Genomic DNA, 21002 nt, shown 5'->3' with positions numbered 1-21002 from the left:
TGGTCTTCCTTTCCTTGAAGCCCAAATCCAACTTGGGATGAGTGTTCATTTCCAGAGATCCTTTGGGCATCTCAGATACCTGTTTTATCCAGTTAAGGTGATTTTTCAGGAAGATATCAAAGTCAAAGGCGTCACCCTCATCTATGAAGCCAATGCCAATGAAAGCACTATACCTGCGCAGTGTCATCCTAGACCACATTACAAAGTAGAAGCTGTAATCTTTCACTGTCTCCTTAGCAGTGTCAGCATATTGTTCTACTGGTGCTTGAGCAAAGAGCTTTCCTGATATTTTATCCTTGAGTTGACATAGGCAGTCTTCCTTTGGAAGAATGGTCCACATTCTAGCCTGTAGCTGTTGCTGGAGGCCTGGGGCAGAATCTAGCAGACATTGACACTGGCTAGTGCAGGACAGGCTTGTACTGTGCCTTGGACTGCCATCTTGGCTCTCCCCTTTGTGCCCTCCCAGATGATGCTGGGAGTAAATTGAAGCCTCTAGTCCAGTCTCTTGCAGTTCTGAGCTTAGAAACATCTCTTCCTCCTCCTCCTCCTCCTCCTCCTCATCATCATCATCTCTTTCTCTCTTTTAGAGAAAGGCCTTGCTATGTTGCTAAGGCTGGAGTGCAGTGGCCATTCACAGGCACTCTAGTTCTTTTTTGCATGATTTTTCCTTATAATTTATTTGTTGAACTATTTCTCAAAATCTGGATTTCCTTTTTTTTTTTTTTTTTTTGAGACGGAGTTTTGCTCTTGTTACCCAGGCTGGAGTGCAATGGTGCAATCTCGGCTCACCGCAACCTCTGCCTCCCGGGTTCAGGCAATTCTCCTGCCCCAGCCTCCTGAGTCGCTGGGATTACAGGCACGCGCCACCATGCCCAGCTAATTTTTTGTATTTTTAGTAGAGACGGGGTTTCACCATGTTGACCAGCATGGTCTCGATCTCTTGACCTCGTGATCCACCCGCCTCGGCCTCCCACAGTGCTGGGATTACAGGCTTGAGCCACTGCGCCCAGCCTATGGATTTTCTTGAAATGCATCCTCATGGTGTTAATAAGTTCCTCTGTCTTCTCCATTTTCCATAAATTGTTAGTTGGGTTTAGAGCAGTGATTTCCTAACAGCAACAGCATCACCTGGGAATTCTAGGAAATGCTAATTCCTACTCACCCCAGAGGGGCTGGCTGTAAAGGTCACCATCTTGTTGAGACCTAACATCTCAATTCTGTGATGTCACCCATTGAAAGAGATCAAAACAATTGGGTGGAGAAGGGTGAAAATGTTGGATGAGGTAGTGGTTGGTCTCATGATGGGATGGCATACTTTTTATTTCTATGTTTTTATTTCATGTCAATGAAAATTTGGGGGTTTTGCCTAACATGGAATGCAAAGAAAAAAAAAAGGAATGGTGAACTTATGGTTAAACAGTTAACTTAGCTGATTTAATGTACTTTAAAAACTACATCATTACTAATGGTCTAGTGTTCCCTGCCCTTTGCAGAGACATGAGGAGAAAAGTTTGTTTTCCCTCAATGCTTAGGCTACTATTTGACCCTTTCTAGAAGACAGGGAGTTCAAATAGGGCAGACTGTCCTCCCTCAGAGATTGGAGTTTTAGTTACCTATATATTTGACAGCCAAAGGCACTTGGTTTGGAAATATCCTTGGTTGGGCCCTCTAGCTGCAGCCATGGCTAGTCAGTGTTTCATAGAGAATGCAAGCCAGGCTTGCTTTGCCGGAAAAGACCCTTCTGATTTTAGCAGAAAAGATCAGCCCAGGACTGGCCATCTGGCAGGTAATCAGGACCTACTTAAACAATTGAGCAAGGACCAATAGGTGGAACTGAATCCTCATGAACTCATGGAGTAAACATGCCTACCAAGCTGTAAAATTAAACTTTGTTTTCCAAAGCCTCAGTGAACAAAATCTGAGATAAATCACTTTTAACTCATCTTGGTACTCCTTTGTAAAAAGCAAAGGATAGACTGTATGCATTTGACAATGTAGAACTGAAAACCTAGACAGAAACACTTAGATTACCAAATGATAAAACATGACCACATCATTTTACAAAGTTTTTATACATTTTTTTGTTTTGTTTTGAGACAGAGTCTCGTGCTGTCACACAGGCTAGAATGCAATGGCATGATCTCGGCTAACTGCAACCTCAGCCTCCCCAGTTCACGTAATTCTCCTTCCTCAGCCTCCCAAGTAGCCAAGATTATAGGCACACACCACCACACCCGGCTAATTTTTTGCATTTTTGGTAGAGACAGGGTTTCGCTATGTTGACTAGACTGGTCTCGAACTCCTGGCCTTGTGATTCACCATCCTTGGCCTTCCAAAGTGCTGGGATTACAGGCATGAGCCACTATGCCCAGCCAGTTTTTATACATACTAACATAGTGATATTGGAAATCCATTTTTCAGTGGAAAAAAATGCTCTCTATTTTGGAAAGTAGGTAGTTGGGCTCCTGTTTTAAATGAAGACATGTTACCTGAAAAATTAATATGCCTGTGTAAGTTCAGTGAGGTGGCAAGGGCAGAAGGTGAAGAAGGGTGAAGAGACCAGAATGTATCCATTCCACTACGAGTGGACATTTGGGTTGCTTCCAAGTTTAGTTACCTCCAAACCATGCTATATAAATATCCTTCCTTGTTCATGTGCCCTGGCACACATGTGCAAAAGTTTCTGTAAGGAGTTAAATTGCTTGGTCATTCCTTATGAGTATTTTCATCTTTATTAAATATTGCCACATTGTTTTTGCAGAGTGGCTGTACCGGTTTACAGCCCCATCAGCAGGATGGGTCTCCTTGGCTGGATTCCAGTCTGCCTCTTTTGGGAGGAGGGTGTAGCAGGGAGAGAAATAAGGCTGGCAAGGAATGAGGAAGCCAGGCAGGAGAAGGCCATTAGTGCCAATCCAAGGTGTTCAGACTGTATTTGACTGCATTGGGAAGCCGCTGGAACAGGGAACAAAATGCAAAAACAAGGTTTTGGGAAGGTGAGTCTTTAAAGCTCTCTCTTGGTTTGTTTGTGTTGGGGGTTGGTAGTGATGGTGGTGGGGTTGGCTTAGGCCAACTCAAGCAGGACTCAAGCTCACAGGAGAGAGGAGATCTGTGGGGTGACAGCACGAAGGGGACACTGAGCACATGTCTGGTGGCAGAAAACCAGAGCATTTCAGATCTCCCAACTCTTATCCTTAAATAATCCAGTTAGACATTCACACACGGCTGGTAAGGGGTGTGAAGTGCTACAGCCACTCTGGAAAACAATGTGGACTTATTTAACAAAGATAAATATGCACATACTGAGTGGCCCACAAGTCCTAAAATACACCAAGCAAAACAGGAAAAAAAAAAAAAAAAAAGGAAGGAATCGTCAACATAAAGTGTCCACCATCTAATTGTCCACTTAGCAATTAGAAGTCTGATGATGAGCTTTGCCACAGAAATGTTTGTGACCAGTGGTTTGAGGGATGAGTGAGTGGTAGGAAAGAGAAACTGGGTGCCGGGCCTACTGTCAGGATGGTTGGCTGAGAGTAGACTCAAGCACAAAGAAACATTAGTATGTGATCAAGCAAGATGGGTCCCCTTGGCTGGATTTCAGTCTGGCCCTTTGGGGAGGAGGGTGTAGGATGCTGGGTATAGGGTACATAATTTTACACATGGTGATGTAACACTTGGGAGAAACAATAAAATTAAATCCTCATTTTACACCATATACCAAATTAAAGTCCAGATGGATTGAATATTTAAATATACAAGGCAAAACTGGAAAAGAACTAGAAGAAAATCTAGAACACATAAATTTTCTATATAAAGAAAATTTATTTTGTGTATAAAGTTGGAGATGGCTAAAACTTTTCTAAAATCGACATCAAAACTAGAAACTTTAAAGGATAATATAGATAAATTTGACTTTATTAAAATACACACACACAGACACACCTATTAAACCTTTCTGTAAGAAAAAGAAAAAACAGTCTATAAACAAAATTAAATGACAAACAGAAAAATATTTATAATTGGGAAGCTGAGGCGGGAGGATTGCTTGAGCCCAGGAGTTTGAGGTTATAGTGAGCTGTGATTGAGCCACTGCATTCCAGCCTGGGTGACAGAGCAAGACCCTGTCTCTAAAAACAAAAAAGAAAAAAATATTTATAACATATGATAAATAACTTTTACAAATAATTAGGAAAAAGAAGCTGAGTGTGATGGCTCATGCCTGTAATTCCAGCACTTTGGGAGTCTGAGGCAGGTGGATCACTTGAGGCCAGGAGTTTAAGACCAGCCTGGCTAACCAGCCAAAACCCCATCTCTACTAAAAATACAAAAATTATCCTGACATGGTGATGCATGCCTGTAATCCCAGGTACTTGGGAGGCTGAAGCATGAGAATCACTTGAACCCACGAGGCAGAGATTACAGTGAGCTGAGATGGTGCCAATGCACTAGCCTGGGCTATAGAGAGAGACTCTGTCTCTAAATAAAATAGTAGGAAAAAGAAACACATCAATAGAAACATAGATATGAATAGGAAATTGACAAAAAATACAACTACCAAGTTAAATCAACCTTAGCGGAAGTAAAAAACTAGTTCAAGATGGCAAAATGAACTGTTATATTTACTTCTCTTTCCTCCGTAAGTCCAACTGGAATTACATTTTTCAAATGAAAAAAAAAAGTAAAGTATGCAACCTCATGAGAGAAGTTGAAAAAAAAAAAGTAATGTAAAAGGGAAAAATATCCAAAGCAAAAAAAAAAAAAAAAAAGGGAAAAAAAAAAAAAAATTCCAAAGCAGTGCTGGAATATGAGGAAGGGTTTACGTACACTACTTTGGACCTGATGCCTAGCAATTTCCCTTCTAGGAGAAAATCCACCATTCCCACTTCAGTCATACGGTTCATGTGGGAAACTGAGGCTCAGAGACAGCAGAACTGGGCAGTGGCAGCAGGATATTGTGGCAGGTGGTAGCAATCAGGGGACTTCAGGCTGTGGTCTCACACTGCCACCCTGCTTTTCTCTTTGCTCACAGAGAACATTCAGATGGCTTTCTCTAGCAAGGTAGAAAGGCTCTCAAATAAGCAAGGAACATACTTTGATTGACAGCTATTGTGGCATTAGGCCTGGACAAGGAGACAGGCAGTGCACCAGCCAACTCCCAGTGGATACTAGACACGAGGAAGAAAGCACAGTGCTGCCAGGGCAGCCCCTCCCTCTTTCCTCCATTAGGAGGATTCCTGAGCCTGCACACCTGTTCCCTTTGTGCATCCTGAAGGGACAGCCCCTGCCCCAAACCTTCCTATGCCCTCACCAAACCAGATGAAGCTCACCTTCAAATTCCTGTGTGAAGTGAGAAACAAACCCCAAACCTAACGTCTCTGAAATTAATGTCCAAATGATTTGAACAAAACCTGGGTAGGTAGAAACCAAAGGGTTTCACTTTAATGTTTGGCAGTAAATTCTCAACTTGTCTTTCCACCTGTGCTACAATCCACTATGAAGCCAATTATTCCATTCTTGTAACAAGTCCCATTCCACATTCCTCTGACTTCAGACATGCTTGCTGATGTACACTCCTCTCCATAGAATGCCCAGGCTGTCTTCACAGGCCGAAAGCTTTATTTCCCTAAACCTGCCCTGTGCCCACGGAAACTGCTCTCCAGTTCTCAGGATATTTACATTATGTCCTTCCACCTCTTACATCTTTATATTTTGTGGCTTCTTCCCTCTGCCTCAGATACTCCTTGGTAGTCCTGCTATTCTAAATCCTACCCCTATCCTACCCCTTCACTGCATCTTCAAAGCCATTTTCTCCACAAAGCTTTTATTTAACACACAGGGCCAGCAGGTAACCCATGAACATTTGGAACAAAGTAATCCTCCAAATAAGGGTGATTTTTCTTTCACTGAACCGCTCCCTCCCTTTGTGCGTCTTTTTGGAGCCTCACATTCTTCTGAATTTGTTGAATCCCCAACCAGCTGGAAATTACCTAAGGCCTGAAACTGTTTCTGGCCTAGGATGTGCTGATCTTCCTGGGACTAAGGGGTTTCCTGGGTCACAGATCTTCTGTGGTAAAACCAAGAAAGTCTCTGGTGGCCCAGCATGTGTTGATCTCCCTTAGTCTTCCCAGCCTTTGATTCCGTGGATTATTAACAGAAACTATAATGCTGGGTTAATATGTTGGCTTGGCCGTGGCCTCCAAAACATGTTCTTTTACATGTCTGCCACCGGCAGGCCCTAGATCCAGGGATGAGCCTTTTCCGCCAAGGGAAAACTCCACGTGATCTAGGAAGAAAGTGAGGACTTTCAACCAGAAGATAAATTTCCTATCTGAAAGAGGTCAACCCTGAAATATGGAGGCTGAAGACCCTTAGAGAAGCCACAGAAGGGACTGTGAAAAAAGAGGGGCAGAGTTGCTTTTTTAATGGGGCTTCCAGCTCCAGCTTTTCTTCCTGTCTTTGAGTCTCTGAGCCTCAGTTCTAGCTTCGTAAGGTGGGAGACAAGAATGTTCTCCCCGCTGGACTGTTAAGAGTTCAATGAGGTGTGCATATACCAAGCCCCATGCTGGGTGCCCATAGACACTGTACCTTCCTGGCATGTTCCTCTTCGCCATCCCCCAGCACTGTGTCGCTCACTCCCTCCACTCCAGTTTCTTACTTTCTACTCACTGGCTCTCTTCTTCCTTCCCATCTTCCTCCAAACTTCCCATATTCCACTGTCTCTGTCACCATCTTTCTCACTTGTAAAAAAGAAATTCATGAAAAAAAGAGGCCAGGCTGGGCACAGTGGCACATGCGTATAATCCTAGCACTTTGGGAGGCCAAGGCGGGCAGATCACGAGGTCAGGAGATCAAGACCATTCTGGCTAACACAATGAAACCCTGTCTCTACTAAAAATACAAAAAATTAGCCAGATGTGGTGGCACGCATCTATAGTCCCAACTACTTGGGAGGCTGAGGCAGGAGAATCACTTGAACCCAGAAGGCAGAGGTTGCAGTGAGCCGAGATAGTGCCACTGCACTCCAGCCTGACGACAGAGCAAGACTCCATTAAAAAAAAAAAAAAAAAAAAGGCCAAAAGTCAGGATAAACCTAGAAAAATCACTAAGTATGCAAAGTTCTTCTTGCAGGGTTTGGTTTGTTCAAATGCCTTCTTTGTTTTCCTTGCCCCTGCCTTTCTCCAAAGAGTCAGGATTTGAGGTTTGCAGAGCTATGTGGCAGTGAAATGTAGAATGTTCTCCTGAATTTTGGGCCCATGGAGAAAAGAGGCAAAAGTCCTGACATTTTTCCTGAGGATTGTCTGATTTAAAAGAGCTTATTCTCCCCAGGCAAATGCCTCAGCTTTATTGTGCTGAGACAAGCTGAACAAACAAGGAATAAACCTCCCTAGAACACACTGATTAGATTAGCCAGTGAGAACCACTGAAGACGCAGACATTAGATTAAAAAACAGAAAATGAATGTTACTTTTACAGTAGCTATGAATAGACAAAGAGTTTTTGGTTTGAAAATAGTTGGTGAGGCAATAGAGGAGGGGCTATGTTAATGGCAGAGGTAGAAAAAAACGAGAGGTAGATGGTTCCAACTGCAAGGTCCACCCTAAAAGGATTGGAGTCAGGGCCCAGGAGCCACAGGCCACTGCACTGGGGTGAGTAGAATGGATTTTACATACATAAAGTTACAGCGTGGTTGTAGGTTCTTGTTTGGGAATGTGAGTGAACCAACAGTAGTACAGGCAAGATTCCCCAGCCCACCGAGAGTCAAGTGAAAATTCTATTGTTTTTTGCCAAAGACCTGTGCAAGACTTAGAGCAAAGATAAGGAGTAACCTGATTGTTGAAATTAACCTATAAATATTCCAACATAGCAAAGGACAAGTAATAGAATGATGAGGTTGTCCTGTAGTAGTATTGCGATTTTGTCCTGCTCTGTTCCCCTACTCCAGTTTTCTCTGTGAGGGGAGCATGTAGTGTGTGCACATTTGTGCAGTGTCAGACTTCTAAAGCCAGGGATTGAAACCTACATCTAGTTAGACCTCTGCACAGAGGGTTGGACCTGCCCTATATCTAGTTAGACCTGCCACAGAGAACATGGCATTTAAAAACTACCCTTTTGAGCCATGGAAGTCACAGGGGTTGATAGTGTATTTCACACTTCTTCTAATTCAATAAGGGTTACTTATGGTGTCTCCTCTGAGTCTCCTAGGAGTCTAGAAAACATGAGGCTTGTATAAGAATCCACACGTCAACTAAGCTTTCTGGCCCAAAGAAGGCATCGTTACTGAGGATTTGTTTTCTGAGGTCTTTAGAGAGTAAGAGGGAAGAAATACATGAGGAGCCAGAACTAGTCCCCATCTCTCTCCCTAGAAGTGAAAGACTGCATAGGTCTTAGGTATCAGGACTCCTGGAGATCAGCTGGCTTTCCAAACAGCTTGTGATAAAATCCTGACTTAGAAACCCATTGCCTTTAGCTTTGTGGGCTTCTGTCCCTGAGAAATGGTGTTTTACCCTCCCTCTAAGCAGGCATCCCAGGATTTGGAATTCAGCTGTGAGCTCATGAGCTGAGGGATGTTTCCAGGAGTACCTTGAAGACCACCCAGGTATGCACTCCGCACTTCCTTTGTTTTGGATGGACCAGTCTAAGGAGAGTCGTCTTTTTCCACCCCATGGATGGCACTCAGCAAATGGCTTGTTGCTTGACTGAATGCCTGCCCACATCCTCTCCAGTCAAGTTTATCTCCCAGAGAGGCAGTAACTAAGCACTCAGCATTGGGGACACTCATACGTCTCTTTTACCTCCACTGAACTAGAAGTAGGAATGGTGGCCATGTCAACAGAGGAAATAACTGTAGCACAAGGGATGTCACAAGAAACAGTAGAATGTGTTCTGCAATGTTACCATTTCCCAAACCAGAATCAACTGGTCTTGGGTTTCCTTCTCTCATCCATCATCTGTAGAAAACTTTGTTTCTTGAGCTGCTTAAGATCTACTTCCCTATCTTAAGAGGTAGGCTCCATGCTTCTTCTGCTAATTTATTATCTCAGAAGTATATAATTTAGACAATTTTATATAGTTTTGAGGACAGGAGCCCTGTAAGAGTCTCTTACTCAAAAATGGATTCAGCTTGGTTTGAGGTTTAATAGGTCATTGCGATACTCCCTTCTGGTATCACAGGACATAAGCTGGGTGGCTGAGTCCCCCTTTTGTGTCTTACCCTTCCTCTCCTTACTTCAGAGTGAGAGCAGCCCTGATGGAGAAACAGAATTCCCATCCATGCTTACTTCATTTCTGCCCCTCTTACCCTAAGTCTGGGCAATTTGCAACATCATTTTATATTAGACTTCCTAGATGACAGGCTCTTTTTTTAGGAAAAGTCAATTCAAGCCACCCAAGACTTAGGATTCCTTGTACTGTTGGGCCTGGTATGAGCACAGTAATGGTATGGGCTGCCTGATGTGGGGCAGTCCCTCTTAGCAATTCAGTCAGCAGCCATCTCAGTGCCCACTGTGTACATTCAAGGCACTTTGCCAGGCTGTGGGAACAATGTGGGATTAAAATGCACATGGTCCTTGCCTTCAGAAAGCTTAAAATCCAGAGTCAAATACAACGTTATTTAACCGATGTGTGTTAATTAACAATTAAAGCTAATATTGTGCACTGTTGCCATTGAACGAACATGACTTAATGGGGTAAAATCAGAAAACAACTTGATTTTTGCCTCTTACTGCTCTTTTACATTTATTCTCTTTTTGAGTTGGAGTCTTGCTCTGCTGCCCAGGCTGGAGTGCAGTAGCACAATATTGGCTTACTGCAACCTCCACCTCCCGGGTTCAAGTGATTCTCCTGCCTCAGCCTCCTGAGTAGCTGGAGTTACAGGCACATACCACCACGCCCAGATAATTTTTGTATTTTTAGTAGAGATGGGGTTTCACCATGTTTGCCAGGCTGGTCTCGAACTCCTGACCTCAGGTTATCCACCCACCTTGTCCTCCCAAAGTGCTGAGATTACAGGTGTGAGCCACCGCACCCAACCTCTTCTACATTTATTCTGTGGGACTAGCTCTTGCTCTGCCCCTTAATGAAACTTAGGCAAGTCACATGATTGTTCCAGCCACCCTTGGTCTCAGTCTCCTTTTAATAATTATAATTTCCAGTCCTACCTAATGATACCACTTCAATCCTGATGTGGAGTGGAAACTCTTCTGGTGCTGCTAAAGAACAGAAGCCCATGGTGGATGGTGGTCTGGATGGGAAGAAATCCCTGGTTTCCACTCTTCCTCACTTATTTAGCTAACTGTGGTCCTCAACCCCTTCAGGGTTGTTGCCTGGAAGAGAAGAGGCGAGGGGAATAGGAAAACTATAAGTTTATGATCTCCAGCTCACCAGTGGAATGTGGTGATTCTTTCACAGGTCCCTGCTATAATTCCTCTGTTATTCCCCTCAAAGTCCAGCTTTTTCCACCCCTGTCAGAATCCCTTTCCTACACCCACCCCAGTAATCTCATCCCCATGGCCCCATGGGAATTTCTCTGCACTCACCCCCACCCATCATCTCTTTCCTGCCCATTTCTCCTCCATCTTGGATGAAGCTACCATCTTCCCCTGGTCCTGGTTCAGCCTTTCCTCTCTACTCAGAAACATGAATCTCCAAAAAGCCAGCCAGCAAAACAGAGCAGGTCTGCCTGGCATAGAAAATGCCAGAATTTGGAGAACAAAAGCCCTTTTTTGGATAGCACTGTTCTTTGTTGTTGCTCATACAACACAGCTCTTTGTGATTAATCTATATTTAACATAGCTCCAATCAGAGTGATAAAGGAGTATTTTTATTATTAAAATGATTTCCTTTTATGGCAAAATAAGCATAAGATTGACCATTTTAACTATTTTTGGATGTACAAAATTCGGTGGCATTAATTATATTCACATTGTTCTGTAATACAACCACCGCTACCATCCATTTCCAGAACGTTTTCATCATTCCCAGCTGAAACTTTGTACCCATTAAAACACTAACTCCTCATTTTCCATGGTCCTAGGCCCTGGGAGCCATTACAGTTCTAGGTACCTCATATAAGTGGACTCAGACGGTATTTGTCCTTTTGTGTCTGACTTATTTCACTTAGCATAATGTCCTTAAGTTCACTCATGTTGCAGCATATGTCTGCATTTCATTCCTTTTTAAGGCTGAATCACGTTTGCATGTATGTACCACATTTTATTTATCCTTCTGTCAATGAATATTTAGGTTGTTTCCACCTTTTAGCTATTATGAAGAATGCTGATATGCACATTAGCATATAACTATCTGTTTGAGTCCTGGCTTTCAATTCTCTTGGGATATACCCGGAAGTGGAATTTATTTAATTGTTCTTGAATAGGGAATACCTCTGTATGATGGACAATATAAAAAGTACAAGAAGTCATACAGTTCCCCGAGCCCCCACCTCCAAGTTCCCCTCCCAGGTAGCATCACTGTAACCAGTGCCTGTGACTTCTTCACTGGAGAGACCATGTACCCATAAGCACCCTTTACACAGGCATGATGACAGCCATAAGCACTCTTCTGCACTTTCCCTTTTTCCTACTTAACAATATTTCTTTTTAAAAAGTTTTAAAATTTATTTTTTTTTTCTTCAACTTTTAAGTTTAGGGGTACATATGCCAGATGTGCAGGTTTGTTACATGGGCAAATGTGTGCCATGGTGGCTTGCTGTACAGATCACCCTATCACCTAGGTATTAAGCCCAGCATCCATTAGCTATTCTTCCTGATGCTCTCCCTCCCCCCAGCAATATTTCTAAAAAAATCATTCCATAGCGCCATTTAAAGAATATCCTCATTCTATTTAGAAGCTTCATAGTTTTCCAAAGTAGAGACAAAACTTGTTTTTCTTTTTTTTTTCTTATTTATTTATGAGACAAAATCTTGCTCTTGTCCTCCGGGCTGAAGTGCAATGTTGCAATCTTGGCTCACTGAAACCTCTGCCTCCTGGGCTCAAGCTATTCTCCTGCCTCAGCCTCCCAAATAGCTGGGATTACAGGCACCTGCCACCATGCCCAGCTAACTTTTGTATTTTTAGTAGAGACAGGGTTTCAACATGTTAGCCAGGCTTGTCTCTTACTTTTGACCTCAGGTGATCCGCCCACCTCGGCCTCCCAAAGTGCTGGGATTAGGCATGAGCCACTGTGCCCTTTTCTTTTCTTTTTAAAACCAATCCTTTATTCATGGACATTCAGATTGTTTCCAATGTTTTGCCACCACCACCAATGCTGTGATAATAACAGCCAGCATTTCCTGAATGCTTACCATGTGCCAGACCCTTGTTAAAATCCTTCCTGCGTATCATATTTAATTCTCACTATAACTGTGACATAAGCACAGGGAGGTGAGTGTCTCAAACCACATCTCTGTTTTTATCCACAGATGGGAATGTGTCTGTAAGATAACTTTCCAGATAAAGAGTTGCTGCTACCAAAAGCTATGTCCATTTTATTTATTTATTTTTATTTTTGAGATAGAATCTTGCTGTGTTGCCCAGGCTGGACTGCAGTGGCGCTATCTCAACTTACCACAACCTCTGCCTACCAGGTTCAAGCGATTCTCATGCCTCAGCTTCCAGAGTAGCTAGGACTACAGCCACCACGCCTGGCTAATTTTTGTATTTTTTTGGTAGAGACGAATTTTACCATGTTGGCCAGGCTGGTCTCGAACTCCTGGCCTCAAGTGATCTGTCTGCTTCCGCTCCCCAAAGTGCTGGGATTACAGATGTGAGCCACCATGCCAGGCCAGGTACGTCCATTTTAAAGTTATGTAAATACTGCCAAACCGGCCCTATCGAGGATGTGCCCATCTGCATCTCACTGGCAAGTAGATATATGAGTGCCCATTGCCTTCCTGTATCATTGTTGAAAATTTTCTTGATATCTGCCAATCTGAAAGGTGAAAAATAGTATTTCATTGTGGCTCCGATTTGTTTTCTTTTCCTTTAAGTGGATGAGGTTGAGCATGTTTTCAAATGTTTAGTCCATTTGTTTTATAATGGGGTTTTAAAAACTTGATAAAATGCTTCCAGTGTTGACCTAGAATAGTCAATGGACAAGGAAGTCTCGATTCCTTTACATTTTAATTTTACTTATAGATTTTTAAAATAGTTAATACAGTTACAAGATTCAAAATTTTAAAGGAGTATAAGAGTAGAGACAAACCCCCATCCGTGTGTCTCCCCAGTGCCCAATTCCTGTCCCCAAACACAATCAGGCCTCCATTTGCCTCAATTTCTCCCTCCTGTGTCCATGGGCCACACCATTATCCTTAGCTGCTCCATCTCTGAAATATTAAATTCAAACATTCCACTCTGATCTCGCCACTGTCCTCTTAACCACCCAGCACCTGACATTCAACCTCATCATGCCTCCTCTCTTGACATCCCACCTGCCCTTGACCTGACCTTCCTTTCCCATCTAGCTGAGGTTCTCTGCTCTCCAGAGGCTCCATGTTGGGCCCCACTGGCCTCCAGCCACACTTGTCTGGAAAGCCTTACTTTCTGTTTCACGATACCTAGTTTAGAGTCAGCCTACCCAGGGATTATTCTCATTTAAAAGTCTTGGCTGGGCTTGGTGGCTCGTGCCTGTAATCCCAGCACTTTGGGAGGCCAAGGCAGGTGGATCATGAGGTCAGGAGTTGGAGAGCAGCTTGACCAACATGGGGAAACCCCATCTTCACTAAAAGTGCAAAAATTAGCTGGGTATGGTAGCGTACACCTGTGATTCCAGCTTCTCAGGAGGCTGAGGCAGGAGAATCACTTGAACCCAGGAGGGGGAGGTTGCAGTGAGCCGATATCGTGCCATTGCACTACATCCTGGGTGACAGAGTGAGACTCTGTCTCAAAAAAAAAAAAAAAAAAGAAATCTTAAGCAGAGTAACCATATAATTTACTGTTCAAACTAGGACCCTTTTAAGAATGAAAGGAACACTATTTATTATGAAGCCAAGACAATATAGGGAGATGGCTACTGTCCAAGGCAGATTGGGATGCAAATTCAAGCTCAGTTGTAAGGAACAATTACATTTAATTTCAGAGCAGAGTTCAATAATATGTGCTGAGCCCAGCAAATGATTTAAGTTGCTGCCTTTGTTTACTGCCCAAGCTTCTCTTCTAAATGAATTTTTTAAACAGTGCATTTCTGCAACACTATTTTCTTAAAAATCTATCCTTTAGAATATCAGTTTCAGCACCTAAACTCAAGTGTGTGACAAAAATTAGTTTTTTAAAAAAATTATCCTTCGTCTATACTTGAGCCCCCCCTTCAAAAAGGTGTTGACCCTTAATCCCATTCAGTTCTGAGTTTCCTTTGCAGTTTCCATTTTGAGTTTGAAGTGGGTGGAGTGCAGGGTTCTAGACTCTCAGGGACCTGCAAAGGGTCCTGCCCTTGATGTCATCTATCCTGGTCCTGGGTCGTTGGTGCCTAGAGGTTATTGTGGAGGTCAAAGTCTCTCTCCACCTCTTCATGCAGCCTCAGGGAGCTTGCCTAGGGTCCTCTTGGCCTAGATACACCCAGCAGCCATTCTCTTTTCCTCTGGGAAGCAAGACACAGGCCCTCTTCTGTTCTTAGATCCACAGATTGTGATGGATGCTGCTTGGAGAGGCCGAGATGCATCCCTCATCATCTGTGGAACTGAGAACAGAAGATTTGGGACCTCAGCCTCCAGGACCTAGCAAAGTCAATGTTTCTCAACTTCCATCTGGCCCTTCTCCTTGCCCTGGGAAATTCTTCTTGGATATGAGGGGTAGGGGACAACCTTGATCTTTCTCATGACCATTTTCTCCCCTATTTTGGTTTAGGTCTAGGCCAGAAGTCTTTTCTACTCCCCTAAGGAAAGAGGCTTCTTCCCTCTTCTTTCTGTTTTCACACACCCTCCCTGCAGCAATGAGCATAGAGTGGCCTGGCTATTTGAGGCAGGGAAGGGAGAGACATAAAGGGAATATCAGGCTGGAGGAGGCATTGGCTAATATTTCAGAGCATTATCTTGCAAGGCATATAAAAATATCTTTTAAAAGATGTGCTTTCAGTTTTAACTATTATGATTTTATAATGTTTCAGATCTTGTAGGCAAGACTCCCTACTCCCATCCCCCAGGCCAGGGCAGCCAGTTATCAGCTGTGCGAACTAGGGCAAATTTTGTTATCCTCTCTAAGCTTTAGTTTCTTCTTCTGTAAATGAGGATAATAGTAGTTCATACCAGTGCTTCCACTTGCCAAGCAATGTTCTCAATGTATTATTCATGTTAGCTCATTTAATACTGACCATAAACCTATGGGATAGCTGCTATTATTCCCATTTTACAGATGAGGAAGCCACTTCTTGAAGTAGTAGGTAACTTGCCCAAAGTCATGTGATCTGCTCTTAACCACTATCCCAGTCTTTCATAAATACTAATAATGACCTCAGCCAGGCTTAGTGCCTCACACCTGTAATTTCAGCACTTTGGGAGTTTGAGGTGGGAGGATTGCTTGAGCCCAGGAGTTTGAGATCAGCCTGGGAAACATATTGAGAGCTCATCTCCACAAAAAATTAAAAAGTAGCCTGGACTGGTGGCACCTGTGTATGGTCCCAGATACTTGGGAGGCTGAGGTGGGAGAATCGCTTGAGCCTGGGAAGTCAAGGCTGTAGTGAGCTGTAGTAATACCACTGAACTCTAGCCTGGGTGACAGAGTAAGACCCTGTCTCCAAAATAAATAAATAAATAAATAAATAAATAAATAAATAAAATGACCTCATGAGGTTGCTGTGAGGATTGAGGTAAAGTATGTTAAGCTCTCAGCCCAGAACCTAGCACATAGTAAAAACTCAACAAATTCTAAGATAATACTTCAGCCATAACTTTTTGGTCATTTTCATTCAAAATGTCCTTGGAATTGTATTTAAAATGTATATAAATGTCTGAATTTAAGCGTATGTGCCCTATTCAGTTTTCCCATCCAGAAATATGACGTCTTATTACACGTTTCTTAGCAAAGTTTTGCCATATATCCTCATATAAAACATGCATTTCTAGGCAAGTTTATTTCTAGACGTTTTAGGGTTTTTGTTATTATTGAAAATGAAATCTTTTCCTCCTTTTGATCAGACAATGCTGGTGTCTCCAGGTTCTTGTTAATTAATCACTTCCCAGATGTCTCTAGAGGGATGGCTTTCCATAGCCCTCTGATTTTAGGTTGACATGAAGATCATTTGGCTCAGCCAGTGATATGCTCTGCCAGAGAGGCACAGGGGCACAGGGTGAGGAGTAGCTTTCCAGGGGTAGCTCAGCTTGGCTGAGGTGATCAGAGAACTGTCCCTTGGCTAAGGAAGTACAGCCTGGGGAGAGGGGAAGGAAGGGGTCAGCCCTTGGCTGCATGCTGGTTCTGGGTACATTTGGGGATCTGTCTGAAGGATGAGTTCCCAGGTACTCACATTTCTTCTGTGGCCTCAATGATTCCCAATTGTGTTTGCCAAATGATAGCTTCAGTGGCAGCTCCGCCAAGACCCAAGATACCTCCTTGGGGTCTGGCTCACTTAAGTAGCAGGACTGTCCTGCAATGCCTCATCCTTCTCTGTGGGAGATGCGTAATCTGTGGCGTCACTGAATCAGCTCCCTCCCTGCCTCCACTGCAGGCCTCCAGAGGGCAGCAAAGAGCAGGTGAGAGAAGAGAACAGGACTTGGTTCCTGAAGGAGCAACAAAGACCGCCCCGCTCCTCAGGATAGACACATGAGCCTCTTCCTGAGGGCATAATAATTATAATAATATTATTAGTTAATACGAACTAGTCCCTGTGGGCCAGATATCGACCTAAGATTTCACACTGATTGAGATAACCCGTGACATAGATATAATTATTATTCTCGTTTTTTCCAGCTGAGGAAATTGCAGTGAAACAAAAACAAAAAAAAGTTACCCAAGGTCCCACAGTTAATTGAATCAGGATTTGGACCCAATCATTTGTGAGACAGGTTCTATTCTAGATATCAGAGATACGTTAGTGAATAAGACAAACTTTCTGCCATATTAGAGGAACAGACAAAAAGTGAACAAATGAATAAACACATGATGTGGTTTTGGATAGAAATGCCATTTAGACAAATAAAGCAGAGTTAAAGACCAGAGAGGGGCATTTTAGATGGGCTGGTCAGGGAAGGTGTTCTTGGGTAGATGCCATTTGAACAAAGAGTTGAATACATGAGGGAGCAAGTCAGGCTGAAGATTGGGGAAGCAGTAAGTGCAAAGGTCCTGAGGTAGGAATGAACCTGGGGTGTTAGAGGAACAGCAAGACTTGCATTGTGGCTGGTGTAGAGTGAGCTAAGTCCACAGCCACAGCAGCAATTGGGCATCTACAGCATCACCTGGGCTTGTCCGCTTACAGTGTCTACAGCATCTCTTTAACATATCTCTCATCTTTTTTCACCTTCCTTCAGAGTACTGACACCATCACAGTATGTTCTTTTCTCAACCCTGGACACAGTTCAAAAGCAGCTAAAGCAGACAAGAATCTGGGGCAGCCAGTATTGTACCACCTGCCAAAGCTTGGGACAAACAATCTGGGAGCCAAAAATTATACATACTGGGGTGAGTCTTGCCTAACCTGTGGGGAACTTCTTGTGGATAAAGGTTCTAGATAAGCCTGCCAGGGCCTCCAAGTAAAGCTATAGTCCCACTAACAAGGGCCTAAACCCTGCAAGCCTCTCCAGGGTAGGAAGCTGCTTTTTTCTTCACAGAATTTTGCCCCTATGCCACGGTCCTATGTCAGACCTACCCAAATCCTTCCAGATGTCAAACCCAGGTGGGGTTCAGATGGCATTTAGCCAGGAGATGGAAGGGAATCTGTCCCAGTGAGCAGCCATCACCGTCCGCTAGGTATCCAAAGAAAATGGAGGCACAGAGGTCAAATGTTGTAAATTACAGTCGTCCCTCAGCATCTGCAAGGGATTGGTGCCAGAACCACCTGCAGATACCATAATCTGAGGATGCAAGTCCTTCACATAAAATGTGACCTATGCACATCCTCTGTTTACCTGAAATCATCTCTAGATTACTTATAATACCTAATACAATGTAAACGTGATGTAAATAGCTTTTCATACTGTATTTTGGGGGTATTTGTATTATGTTTTATTGTATTCTTATTTATTTTTATTTTTTCAAATATTTTTGATCTGCTCTGGGTTGAGTCCTTGGATTAGGAAACTCTGGATATAGAGGGCCAACTGTACTAAAAATCTTTATCTCCCCTTCCTGTCAGGTCCCTAGCGAGTGAGGTGGGCCTATGTTGAGTGCTCCTTTTGCCTGAGTGAGAGCCTAGAACCAGAGACAAATGCCCCAATTCAGGATTTCTTGACCATGACACCATTGATAGTTGGGGTCAGATAATTATTTTTTGTGGGGGCCATCCGTGTAGATGTTAGCAGCATTTCTGGCCACTACCTACTAGAGGCCAGAAGTACCCTCTCTCCAGTAGTAACCTTCCTTCCAGTGTTACCAAAATAAATCCAGACATTGCCAGATGTGCCCAGGGAAAGACACCTCTGGCTGAGGTCCACTGGGGCCATTTCTTTCCCTTTCCCCAAGGGCAATGCATGAACCTCAGCTGTTGCCACTCTGGTGGTGAGGAAGGGTTGACAGTATCTGCCAAGCATTTACTCCAGTGCCACAACTGAGTGGCTGACTTGGCATGTCCTTGGCTGTAACATGGGAGGAGGCCAGAGGGCAAGGAGCGAGAGAAAAGGGGTACCCATATCTTCTCTCAATATTTTTTGGCTCACAAAGCTAAACCACATGGAAGTTGGCCATACGCATCACAGGACTAGGTCTTTCTTTCCCTCCTGATTTCTCTCTCTTTTATGCACATACATGCCCACACACGTGTGCATGCATGTGCACACACACAGACACCCCTCTGCCATTCTGTGTATTGGCTTTGTTCTCTCCTGATAAAGACAGTTTTTCTTCAGAGATGAAACAGAACTTAGTGCAGGAGGAAGAAGTTGACAAATGGGCTGATTTTGCCCAAGAGATTGGCAAGGCAGGAATAAGAGGTTATGGATATCAATGAGAAAAGAGAGGAAAGGATTCATTATGACGTCCAGACCAGAAGAGAAAGCAAATGAAGCCACGAGGAGCTGGTATACGGGGAGAAGAGGAAGATGCTTGAAGATCGGAGGTCTTCATCCAGTTGAAAAGCAGGAAAGAAGGGAGTCAGAGCTTAGGAAATTATCTACTAAGGGTCCCAACATCTGACCCAGCACTATCAATATGGTGTTTATTTTTGCTTCAGTGATAAGTCCACTTAGACCCATAGAATCATAGGGCAGTAGAGCTTGAAAGAAACTTAAGAGATCCTTGAGTCCAACCCAGTCTGTGTGGGCTCTTTTATTCATTCTTCAGTGCAGGACTTTGAGAATGATGTTTGTTCACAATCCCTCTGTACTTGGAATCAAATGAGAAATAAGATACAGAAGTCCAGCAGCTAGAACTTAAAATAAATTTACAACAGCTAAAACTGACTGGAAAATGTAGTTTTGACTGTACAATTGGGCTTCCTAATCCTTTCCCTCAGAATGAAACTTATCCACCCAGAACTGGAAGATCCCTTATCCCACAAGGCAAGAACCTGCCCTCGGAAGTTTACCATGAAAACAAGAGGAGAGGAGGGAAGCACAGGCCTTCTGTGGGGAGGCTGTTCCCAGAAGGAAGAAACCCAGAAGAACCTGAGACATGACCTATGCCCATTTTATATGCTCCAATTCTTCAAGCACATGAACCACTCATCCTCTGCTAGATAGTATGAGTTAGGAGGTAGAGCAGTAAGTGGAGAGTACTTTTCTCAAGGCTTCAGCAAGGACAGAAGTTCCCATTTTATAAAGTGAGGTAAAATTGCTTGGCGGGAGAGAGGTAGATTTCTCCCTAACAGATACCATTTAATAGAGCAAACTGCTTCAAGAACACTGAGGCCCAGAGAGGCGAAGTGATTTCCCAAAGGTACCATGGCTCTGAAAGAATAAGGTTCTCCAGACTCCTAGTCATGAAGTTCTACCATTTCACATGTATAATCAAAGGAGGGCAGGCTCTTCCAGGTTTATCAGCGTAATAGCAACAATAATCTTCTATTTCATCATGCACAAGGATTTCTGACTCCTTCCTTCATCACTATCACTGCCTCCACATCCTCCATCTACACCTTGACACCTCTATCTACACATCACACCCTCATCCACACCTCACCACTACCATCTATACCTCACCACCCTCACCTATACCTCACCACCTACACCATACACCTTAATCTAGACCTCATTGTCTCCATCTAGACATCACCACCACCATCTAGATCTCAACAGTCTCACCTATACCATACCACCTATGCTTATGTCACACACCTCCATCTAGACCTCACCACCTTCATCTAGACATCACCGTCTACACCTCACCACCCTCACATATATCTCACTACCTACACCACACACCTCCATCTAGAACTCACCATCTCCATGTAGACATCACCATCACCATCTACACCTCACCACCCTCACCTATATCTCACCACCTACACCTACACCACCCACCTGCAGTTAGACCTCACCATCTCCATATAGACATCACCATCACCATCTACACCTCACCATCACCATCTACACCTCACCATCACCATCTACACCTTACCACCCTCACCTGTACCTCACCACCTACACCTACACCACACACCTGCAGCTAGACTCACTACCTTCATCTAGACATCACCACCTCCATCTAGACCTCACCATCACCATCTACACCTCACCACCCTTCTCCATACCTCACCACCTTCATGGGTACCTCATACCTCCATCTATACCTCACACCTTCATCCATACCTCACACCACCATATACTTCCTCACTATCTCCATCTCCACCTCATACCTCTGTCTGCAACTTACCACTTCCATCTATATCTCATCACTTCCATCTATACCTCACCACCTCCATCTACATTTCA

The 21002-nt window shown here is 43.6% G+C and overlaps 1 protein-coding gene across 7 annotated transcripts in view; it reads left to right on the top strand.

Moving 5' to 3' along the window:
• Positions 1–2345: 2345 nt before the first annotated feature.
• SLC4A5 (solute carrier family 4 member 5) overlaps positions 2346–21002 on the top strand; it is a 135910-nt gene continuing 117253 nt past the window's right edge. For 4 of the 7 annotated variants that reach the window (XM_032243366.1, XM_032243367.1, XM_032243365.1 and 1 more), the window contains exons 1-2: positions 2346–2993; positions 17448–17598. In XM_032243366.1, the coding sequence (XP_032099257.1) occupies positions 2970–2993; positions 17448–17598 (175 nt within the window). In that variant the 5' untranslated portion in view covers positions 2346–2969. Of the gene's footprint in view, positions 2994–8516; positions 8594–17447; positions 17599–21002 lie in introns of those variants that run through there. The other 3 variants (XM_032243370.1, XM_032243364.1, XM_032243369.1) reach the window with 3 other exon arrangements.

The sequence above is a fragment of the Sapajus apella genome, unplaced genomic scaffold, assembly GCF_009761245.1.
Source record: "Sapajus apella isolate SASKATOON/1434 unplaced genomic scaffold, GSC_monkey_1.0 scaffold52, whole genome shotgun sequence".
Classification (NCBI taxonomy): domain Eukaryota; kingdom Metazoa; phylum Chordata; class Mammalia; order Primates; family Cebidae; genus Sapajus; species Sapajus apella.
The sequence above is the reverse complement of the archived record's forward strand: the minus strand, read 5'-3'. Positions and strand labels throughout refer to the sequence as shown.